At 38.6% G+C, this 10,206-nt stretch overlaps 1 protein-coding gene across 2 annotated transcripts; it reads right to left on the minus strand.

Moving 5' to 3' along the window:
* Window positions 1-1,133: 1,133 nt before the first annotated feature.
* On the minus strand, window positions 1,134-9,568 carry e2f4 (E2F transcription factor 4). Of its 2 annotated transcripts, none has more exons than XM_058646094.1 (11): window positions 9,146-9,568; window positions 7,260-7,369; window positions 6,382-6,543; window positions 5,629-5,672; window positions 5,470-5,534; window positions 5,121-5,315; window positions 4,834-4,906; window positions 4,487-4,633; window positions 4,039-4,086; window positions 3,880-3,924; window positions 1,134-3,646 (listed from the first exon to the last, which is right to left on the minus strand). In XM_058646094.1, exons 1-11 carry the CDS (start codon window positions 9,308-9,310, stop codon window positions 3,531-3,533), a joined length of 1,170 nt encoding a protein of 389 aa, XP_058502077.1. In that variant the 5' UTR covers window positions 9,311-9,568; the 3' UTR covers window positions 1,134-3,530. The 2 variants fall into 2 exon arrangements, with proteins under 2 accessions (XP_058502077.1, XP_058502078.1); XM_058646095.1 differs by having other exon boundaries at window positions 5,133-5,315; window positions 9,146-9,567.
* Window positions 9,569-10,206: the final 638 nt, after the last annotated feature.

Below are 10,206 nucleotides of genomic sequence, written 5' to 3' on the forward strand. Positions count from 1 at the left end.
ATTAATCATAATAAAGCTTGTACAAAGATATTCAAACTCACTGTTATTACTGATTTACAAACTACTGGCCCACTGGACAATAATAATAATATAGTGCATCAAATGACAAGGTAAAAGCATTAAAAGAGTATTAGTTTTGATTTAAAAACAAACAAACAAACACCATAAGCATTGTTTTACTTTGCTGTTGCTTCACTTTGAATACAATGTGCTAACTAATACTAAGCCACTTATGTGATTTTACTGCCCTCTAATGTTAAAACAAAGTGTGTCACACTGGTTTGGTGTAAATAACACAACTTAATGCAATTTATGTTTGTTATTTATACTTGTATCAATAATAGCCAAACTCTACTCTGTCTACTCTGAGGTGGTGGGCCCCTAAATTAAATTCCCATTAAGTCTTGGGACGGCACTGCGTACACCTTGGCTTAGACTGTGGAATGACAGGAAAGACTTTTACGGAGACCTCAGGTTCTGACCAAACACACATATTTTGGGGGTTTTACAGTGCTTTTATTTTAGAAAGTAAGTGTTAGAGAAAGTGGACCTAAGAGAGTCGACAGGAAATGAGGGGAGGAAGAGATAGGGAGCAATGTGCAACTCAAGCTTACACTGGGGGGTTTTACATCAGTATGTAGAAATGTGAGCAATTACTAAATGAATCAACTATTTTGCTAATTGATTATTAAAACATGTTTTCCGATTTTTACGCTTCTTAGATGTGATTATTTTCAGGTTTCTTTGCTCCATATAACAAAAATTATAATTTTGTGGACAAAACAACAATAATTTCCAGGTTTGGTAAACACCAATCAACATTTTCTGCCATTTTATGAACCAAACAATTACTAAATTAGTCAAGAAAATTATGGTGAGATTAATTTATTATTAACGAGGCCTTGAATCACACACTGATGAGAGTTTAAAGACTAAATAACCAGCCACACCATTGTTATATAATACACCAAACTCAGAATTTAACGACTTTCATCTTTGGATATCAGATGTGAAGAAGTGAGCTATGTAGGCTCTTATTTTTAAATTAAATCAAGAACACACATTTATATACTTTAAATAAGCTTTTCTAAACAGTGTGACAACTTAAACGAAAAGGACACTAGACAAAAAGATAAAGAATACCAAAGAGTTTATTCTGTGTCATTTGATGCAACTACATCTTTACAACAGTGAGCCTGTTAAAATATAAACAACCTGTAGGTTTGCGTCTCACATGTCTGCACACGGACATGACTCAACTGTTAAAACTCTCCAGCTACTCACGCAAAGTCGTCCACAACACTGGTTACCAAGCGTGAACCTGTCTGTCCACAGTGATGTAAAGTGCAATGATGAGACAAAATGCTTTGACCAAGCGGGAAAGGTTTTGTGGATAAAATCCCTTAAAACGTTAAGTGTAGCTGCAAATTGTTTAGCCATGTTCATGTCTTAATATATCTAGCAGGTATAAAAATAAATGCTATTCTATACAAGCGGTAGAGAAGGATATACACAGTTCATACTGTACATACATACATACATTTGTCATCCTGGGCAAAAAACAGGATATTGTTACACAAAGAGTGATTTTTACTGAAGAGAGAAAAAAAAAAAAAAGCACCATAGACAAACAAATATCGATATTATACAGTTTGACTGGTAACAAATAATCCATCCCTTGCAGAGAGAGAATATTTAAACTTTAAAAATTGAATTGTTGATTATTGACAAGGATGAACAGACAGACTGGAAAAGGAATAAAACATAAACATGACAAACAGTAACTGTGCCAAATATACAAAAACATGGTCATATTTAATGACATGGTGACTATATGCATGATAAAAACACATCAAAAATACACATCCTTTTACATACAAATTAACTGAGTACGATGGTATTCATATACAAACATTATAGTTAAAAAAGATAATCACAACAAAACTGAATCCGGAAAAGGCGGGAAATAAAAGTTACTCCTGATGTGCACCATTTAAGTTGTACATGGAAAAGGTCCAATCGTGACAGTACGGAGGTAAAAATTAAACTGAAGGCATGCCTATTTTTTATTTCTCTTAATAATCAAACTACTCGGTGCGGAAGTGGCATTATTCTACCAGTATAAGAACATGGTAGTTATAAGATGGAGTTTACAGGAGACGTTTGGATTTTGCTAAAAGCAGTAGCGGTAGTAGGCTAAATGCTTTTGATGAGAAAGAATAATTCTAAGATAATATTTCAACTAAATATACATCAAGTGATGTGGGAGAGAACGAGACTCCTGCACCTTCTTTGGGCTCAGTTTCCAGACTTGGGGAAATCAGGCTAAAGACTTTGTAGACCAATCACAGGGCAGCTCAGAGAAAGCGAGCACTCAAAAAAGGCTCATCAACCAAGCAAATACATGCATGTGTCCTTTGGGTGTTTGCAATTCAAGCATTGGCAATCAACTGCCTACGCTTGAGAGCAACTCTAAAAAAAGAAAAGGGTTTAAAAGAGGACAATACATGCAATAAAACCTGTTAATATGGCCGGAGAGACTGCCTCATCTGTTTATGTGAAGCATGTGTGTCTGTCCTTACTCATCTGATGAATAGCTCAGAACAGAGCATCCATATTCAGAATGTGATATTTTAAAAACCAAAATTCAAAAATACATTTGTATTTTTACCCTGCCTACTACTGATTAATGGAAAATGGTATTACTCTAAAAACTTCTCCCCTTAGCCTGGTATTGTTTTCTTTTGGTCCGTGGCTTATTATATAATAAAGTTAATTTGCATCAATAGCTTTGTTTAAGATCATCGTGCAGGAACTGGAACTCAGCAATACTTTACTTCAGCACTTCATTTGTGTCTGGAACCCTTTTTTGTATTTTTGCTCTGCCTGTGTCTCACATGTAGTTCATAATAAAAACAATTATCTTTTGTGAGATATTACAAAATATATATTCTCTATGTACATGAGGACAGTGCATATTTAACCAGTTGTGTTTGAACTCATTCAAGCCACAAGTGAGCAGCTGCCTGGGGGATTTAGGCTATGCTCCGATAGGTTTCTTTCTTCTTTTTTTCCTGGAGGTGTCTGACTTAAAATAAAAGAGTGTTCAATTCAAAGACAAGAAGCAGGCACACAGACACACAACCACACTCATGTAAAGTATGCTTATACATTCGCTCACAAGCACACAGGAAAGCTAATACACAAAAACATGTAGATTTATAATACACAATAATCCAAAAATATAGTCATCTGTCTATATTTCTTTTGACTCCGTTTCCTTGGAAAAGCAGTGAATAAAAATGTTTTGTTCTGTATTTCTTCAGGAGGCTGTACATCGAGCTACTGTCTGACCGAGCTCGGCTTGAGCTCGCTGTGTCGGTGCAGAGGTGTCCTTGAAGGCCGTCCATAACGGCTTTCTCGCACCTCTCCTTACCTTCCCTGACAGCAAGGGGGAAAACTTGGGACACAATGAAGAGCGATCAGCATGTGCGGGCAACTGTTTCCTGCACTGACGACAGACTCGGAGGTCAGAGGTTGAGAATAGGGACGTCAAAGAGGTCGCACAGGCCTTCTGTCTCATCCAGGTTGTATATGTAGTCATGGTCGCTGGGTGGAGGGGACAGGCGGAGGAGCGGCGAGAACACTGGAGGCAAAAGAGAGAAATAATGACACATACATACAGGATCCATAAAATAAGACATCATACTCCTGTCTTCAAGAGCCTCTTTGTTACACAGATGCAAGCTTTAAAGGAGGTGCTTTTTGTTCACAACTTATAGTCAATTTGTGGCATATTAGAAGAGAAGTAGTGTGGATGTAGTCTGTATTTGTCATCTGTGTGTCTCTCTCCATCAGTGTGCCTGAGAGCAAACATACCTTCTGATGCCATCAAATCCTCCAACAAATCTCCACTCATAATTTCTGTCAGAGAGAGAGAGAAAGAGATATAGGGGGGAAGCAGTGACGTGAACAACTGTACAAGTGCTAGAGGGAAAAATAACCAAATCTAGATAAAACAAAGGACAAAGTTGTTACCTTTTGTTGGATCAAACATTTCTGAGAGTTCTTTAGGGAAGTCCAGCACTAGAGAGAAACCAAAACAACATGTTCAGCCAACAGTCAAATAGTTAGGTGAACAATAGGAAGAGGTAAGTTGATGTAGTTGGTATAATTGACATTTCAGAAAAGCTGAAAAGTCATGCATTGATTGATTTCCTTTTAAATTTTACAAATTACTAATAGACATGAAATTGAACTAAAGCATTTAAATGATTCAGCCTTGGTCGAAGCTGTTAGCTCTTGTTGATTTTACATATTCAAATTTAGCTGTGCTTCATATTTTCCCCACTTCTGGTCAAACATGGCAACAACAGCCACTGAATGATTACTATGTGACAAGTGCAACAACAAAACCAATACCAGCAAAGCCTGAGAGGTGAAAGTAAAACGTTTTTCCGTCTCCTTTGGCTGAAACGGAACTCACATTCAGAGGGATCCGACTTAATCGGTTCAAATACCGCAGAGGCGGATGAGGACACAGATCCGTCTAATGACGCAGAAGACTGCAGTTGCTGAGTGACTGCAGCAGGTGTATCTGTTGTTGGTGTGAGTAGTGTGGTGCTCGTCACTTCTGAAAGCAAGCAAACAGGAGACAAGACACTGTAAACGACTATGTTAATAATTGTCCCTGGTGTCACACATTGTCCAGTTTTAAAAACAGCAACAAAAGATGAAATGAAGTATTCTATGACACAGGGAAAAGTTTATTTAACAGGTACAAAGATAAAAAAAAATATATCTCAGCTCACTGAACTGTCTACACCCCCCTACCTGTCACTGGTGTTGATGCTGTTATTGAGGCAGGACCAGGTTTTATAGAAGCTGCTGGAACTGCTTTGGGGACCTGAGGAGTGGGAAGATGTACAAAGGTCATAACAGTGCACAACAGTGCACAACAGTCTCATTCAAGAGGCTTCTTCAGTTCCTGGGCTGGTGTTATTTTGCCTGCTTTGGTCAGTGTAAGTAAGCAAAGCCGGCATTAAGAGATAAATAGGAGTCTCATTAGAGAGGGCAAACACTTAACAAGTATGTTCTGCATAGTAAACGCTAACGCTAACATTTTTGTGAACCTGGGAGGCAGCGGCGGCTGACTGGGAGGTAGGTGCTGGGAGGTTCTGGAGGATGTCATCCGGAGGAGGGACGGGCAAAACAACAGGAGAGGCACTAGACGGGTCCTTATTCACCAGCAAAACCTCGATGGGACCAGATGAACTCTTGAGACGGATCTGGTACTTCCTTTGACCATTGAGGACCTGGACATGAACAACCAAAGACAAAGTCTGAGACACAAGACGGAACAACAAGTGGACTTGGTGTGTGTGTGTGTGTGTGTGTGTGTGTGTATATATATGTATGTATGTATATATATATATATATATATATATAAAGTGTCCAAACACAACTTACAGACTCTGGTATGGGCACCTCTAGTTGTGTCCCATTGGGCGCACGAATTGCTAGCAGTGTGTCACCTGCAAGAAAAATAGGTGATGAGTCATGAAAGGTATCATCAAATGCAAGAGTAAAGAAACTGAAAACAAGCGAAAATATAGATGAAAAACATACCTTTGAAAGCTCCACAGAGGTCTTCATGTTTTATATACGCCATAGTATAAATGTGTTAAGGGTCAATGATGTCAACAATACAGTCTGCACATTTGAAGGCTGTTTTTTTTTTATGGCCTGGCTGAAGCAGTTTATGTTACTATTTAGTATTAATCAAGATTCAAAAACACTGATTCTACAGCTGTAGTGCTGAAAAAATGCTGCTCGTCACAAATGCCTTCCGTTTATGAAGCAGGTTTTCCTTCAAAAATGTACAAAGCAAATCTGAAATAACTATGGTTAAATAATCCAGGTTATTGTCTCAGACTTTAGAAAGTTCCCTTTAGATGTAGTCAGTCAACATACAGCTATGTCTACAAGATTACTCTCTGACTTTTATCTATTATATTGGTGGAGTGCACCTTTAAACGGCCAGTACAGAGAACCTAAATATGAGCGTTTTGGCTGACAAAGCAGGCAGAATCTGTGGGGATGTCGAGTATGCCCATGGCAGGATAATCCACTGTAAAATGCCAGATGGCATTGCTATTGGGTAGGTTTCACTGTTTTGTCATGGTGTCTACAGTTGCTCTGTGCCACCGAGCGCCATATGCCAATTGCAAAAATGTTTTTATGTAGTCCTTTATGAGCACCTTATCCCAGGATGAAATAAGGGTCTGTCTTCTGCAGGAAAAGCCCTGGCTGTGCATCAGTACCTACAGTTTGGAGTTAATAACCTGATTCTGTCTTGAGACAGTGTGCAGTGAAGGATATGGGCCATTGTTGGTGTCATCTGTGACGTTCTTGATGCTCTGTTGGACCCAGACTCTCTGCTGGTCCAGCTCATTTTCCCTGAGAGCCAGATCATCGAGCTCCGCTTTCAGATCGATCAGTTTATCGGCAATCTCCCTGGTGTTACAACCTGGACCTACACCCCTGAAAGACAAAGATGAATTCAGGCTGCGTCATGTTCAGAGAGCAGGACAGACAAAGATCATTGACACAACTTAAAAGATTCATCCTAGTTCACTTTCTCTTGACTTGCTTAAGTCCACACCATTAGCATTCCCAACCAATTTCATTTGAAACTGGAAGCTACTTGGGGTCAGGACAGGTTAGCTTATGGGATCAATCCAACATTTATCCATCATCATCAGATCTGTTTGTGAAAATAACATAAATAAGGTAAAAGAACAACAATAAAAAACAATCAAACTTAAGTAATCACACAACTGTCAGAAGTGTAGTGTACAGTACTGAGCAAAGCCAGACTTTGTTCTGTACTCTGATAACATTCATATCTATAGCTCTGCAAGAACAGCCGGGTACAGCCTCCTTTCTATTTGTCAGACCACTTTATAATTATGAAATTATAAGACTGTGACAACTACTCCTAGATAGGAAGTGTGCAAATGAAATTGTCAGTTATAGGACCTGAAACAGCCTCATGTAAAACAGACTAACATTCCAACGTAAGGCCAATAGCTTACATTATTACAGAGAAGAGAAGTCCAACATTTCCCACAATTTTTTTTCCCTTTTTTAAGTGTGCGAAACAAGGACATCAAAATGTGTACTCAATTGTATTTTTTGTTTCGAGTAAGTATTAAAGGAAAAAGGTTATGGTTATTTTACTTAAACAGTGAACTTACTTCCATTGGATACTGTTCTTGGACTTCTTCTCTATAAGTCCAATTCCCTCTAACACATTAGTGATGTCGTAAATGCGTCTTTTCTGCCGCACTGCCAATGTGTCTGCAGCCTGGGTGACAGGACAAAAGCTATGAAAATACAATAGAGATAACTGCCATTTCCTTTTGTACATGCCAACAAGTTCAATGCTTCAAAAAAAAAAAGAAAAAGAAAAAGGATGAGGTTTTACCACCCAAATTAGTGCCATTTAAACTGCCATGACAGCCCAATGTGTTTATAAAAATGATAACCATATGGCTGGGGCTGATAAGTCTATGCTTTGACAGCTTGCCACGAGTAAACTGGAGTCACAGACCTGCTGAATGACAGCTAACTATAAGGGCTTCTATTCAGTAGTTGACATAACAGATTTATGATGTATTAATGAAGGCGTCAACTTAAGTGAGGCTGTGAGAGTCACAGACAACAAAGGTGAATGGCCTTTTACCAGACCTTTTATTACTAAAGCTTTAGTACAAAACTATTTTAAGCCATGGCTCTCATAGTAAAGTCTTGAGTCTAAATATGAATTATCGTGGAACAATCATGCCAATCTCTTTTGTATATGCTTAAGGACAAGACACATTTTAATATGTTTTCTCTCTTTAGTTAAAGGTTAGATGTAAAATAAAATCTGTGTCATAACACATAAATATAGGGTGGTTTTTTAAATTGTTTTCAGGAAAGTTTAATTGTGTGCAGCATAACTCAAAAACTGTGGTTTGGATTTGGATGCAATTTTCTGAGGATGTAGGTTATGGCTTGAAAATAAATAATTAGATTGTGGTGGTAAATTAGATAGGGATTAATAGGGTTTCTTTAAAAATGATAACCTTGCGAGATATTGACACTGTAGGAGACTGAGTGGCCTTAGTGGAGGTTTCCACTCCAAGTGTTTCACTTGGGCAGATGAAAATGGGAGTGAAAGAAAAATGTGCATGTTTGGTATTTAATTATTATTATTATTAGCGTAACACAGTGCCACCATGAGTGTCAGCAGCCGTGAAGCCAATCAGTCTGCCAAGTCAGTGAGGTCACAGTGTGAAAAAGAAACTGTTCTGTTATATCAAGTAATGCTTGGCTGGTCAAGCTGCCATCTGGTTCTGGTAGAAAACATACCACAGGAAGTGTTGCTATTTATGTCATTTTGTTTAAATAAATCTGGGATTCAGATTAAACGTGGGTTACCTGTACATAAATATTATATTCAAGATTTATTGATTCTGATTAAATTGTGTTTTATTGAGACACTGATACTATGAACAGGCTGCTCAGCAAATATGTTGATATTTTGATTTATACAAAATGTCTAATTAAGAAGTCGGTGGCTTATACATTATCTTACAAAAATGCATATGCTATTTAAAGCGGCGGTAAAGAAAAACAAAAACAACGTTCGTTGATCTTTGAAAACGTTCATGTATTTTGAACGACTGAAAATCAACCAAAGAAGAATGTGTTCTGAAATGACCACGATGTTACTCATCAGAATAAAGTTGTTCATGTGTGAAGAAGCAGTTAGCTCACATGAGAACGACAATAGCTGACCCACTTTTAAAACTTTGAATCTGCGGTGGGCAGAGTCTGAGGGATCGATCGATCGGATTTTTCAAAGTGCAGGTTATAAAGCGAAGCGTGAGCATAGCATGATACGAGTGTTTTTTGTTTTTTTTAAGAAACTAAGATACAAGTAGAGAGAATGTATTGCCCATTCAAATTAGCCTGTCACACAGCTAGGCTAGGCTAACAAGACCAGCTAACGAAAGTGTATGTAGCCTAACGACAGCGGACAGGCTCAACATGACATGTGCTAGCTAACAACAAAGACTGTAGACTGCATGCTCACCGCTTTCAGGTCCAACACTCCGTCCTTCGCCTCCTGTAATAAAGTCACAAACTTGGTGGTGAGCAGCCCCAGGCTCTTCTCGTGTCTGCTCGGGGTCGGTGGCTGGCCAGAGTCCCCCACTGCTCCCAGTTCGCCTCTATTACTGGCCGACTCCAGCTCCATCATCACTCGGGACCAGTTCCGTACTTCCCCCTGACTCCCCGACCAAACCCAGTCAGCGAGCCCAGGAAAGCACGCCCCACCGCCGCAGCGAGATAAACAGACGGCCGGGGGAGAGTGCGGCGAGTCGTAGGTGTGTAATAAGCAAGTCCAACCCTTGTAGCTCCAAGTTATTAGCCTGAAATGAGCTGAACAGCCTGGGTACAATAATTCAATGAGCCAGCTTTCGGTGGAGAGCCGTTGGCCACGCGAGGTATGACGGGACGGTTCAATCGTCAGAGGGAGCGTTTGCAAATAGTCACACACATAGTAGCGTATAACACAGTAAAAGCGAGTTAATAACCTTTAAAGTCAACAACTGCTGACTAACCCACATAATTAGTATGTTGTTGTCATAAATTCATATCCTGTAATTATTGCTCGATATTTTTTTGTGTGTGTTTAAGGTATGGGTTTTTGCGGATTTTGCATCAAGGACCACTTTTACTGCGTTCCCTGCCTACTCAAACTTGAAGAAGAACGCGCGCGCATATGTGCGCGTGCACGACAATGAGTACGCTTTTCACTTTCAAGATTACTTGTATTTTATAATTTAATATTGAATAAAAAGCCACTTAACTTAACACAAATGTTTTCTTGTCTTACTATACTTATTTAAATATTTAAACAAGTTTAAAAAACATGATTGTTTTTAAGAGTGTACAAATATACAAAATATATTTTATTACACAAATTGTTTTTTGTGTTTGTTGCTTGCAGAGATGTTGTATTATATACCACATTGAAGGCCAAAAAACAAGCGATACAATAAGAAAGTATATACAACATATAAAGCTACACTTTTTATAACATACAATAAGACATTCCTTTATTCGTCTCACACAAGGGAAAATGTGCAGACA

Source organism: Solea solea, chromosome 12 (genome assembly GCF_958295425.1).
Source record: "Solea solea chromosome 12, fSolSol10.1, whole genome shotgun sequence".
Lineage (NCBI taxonomy): Eukaryota > Metazoa > Chordata > Actinopteri > Pleuronectiformes > Soleidae > Solea > Solea solea.

What these genes read in the sequence shown, in the direction of transcription:
- e2f4 (XM_058646094.1), bottom strand. Translation starts at nt 9,310, where the DNA reads ATGATGGAGCTGGAGTCGGCCAGTAATAGAGGCGAACTGGGAGCAGTG. An exon ending in CCTCTGTGGAGCTTTCAAAG is followed by an intron (nt 5,535 to 5,628) that starts GTATGTTTTTCA and finishes TTTTTCTTGCAG; the next exon opens with GTGACACACTGCTAGCAATT. An exon ending in AGGTGCCCATACCAGAGTCT is followed by an intron (nt 5,316 to 5,469) that starts GTAAGTTGTGTT and finishes GTTCATGTCCAG; the next exon opens with GTCCTCAATGGTCAAAGGAA.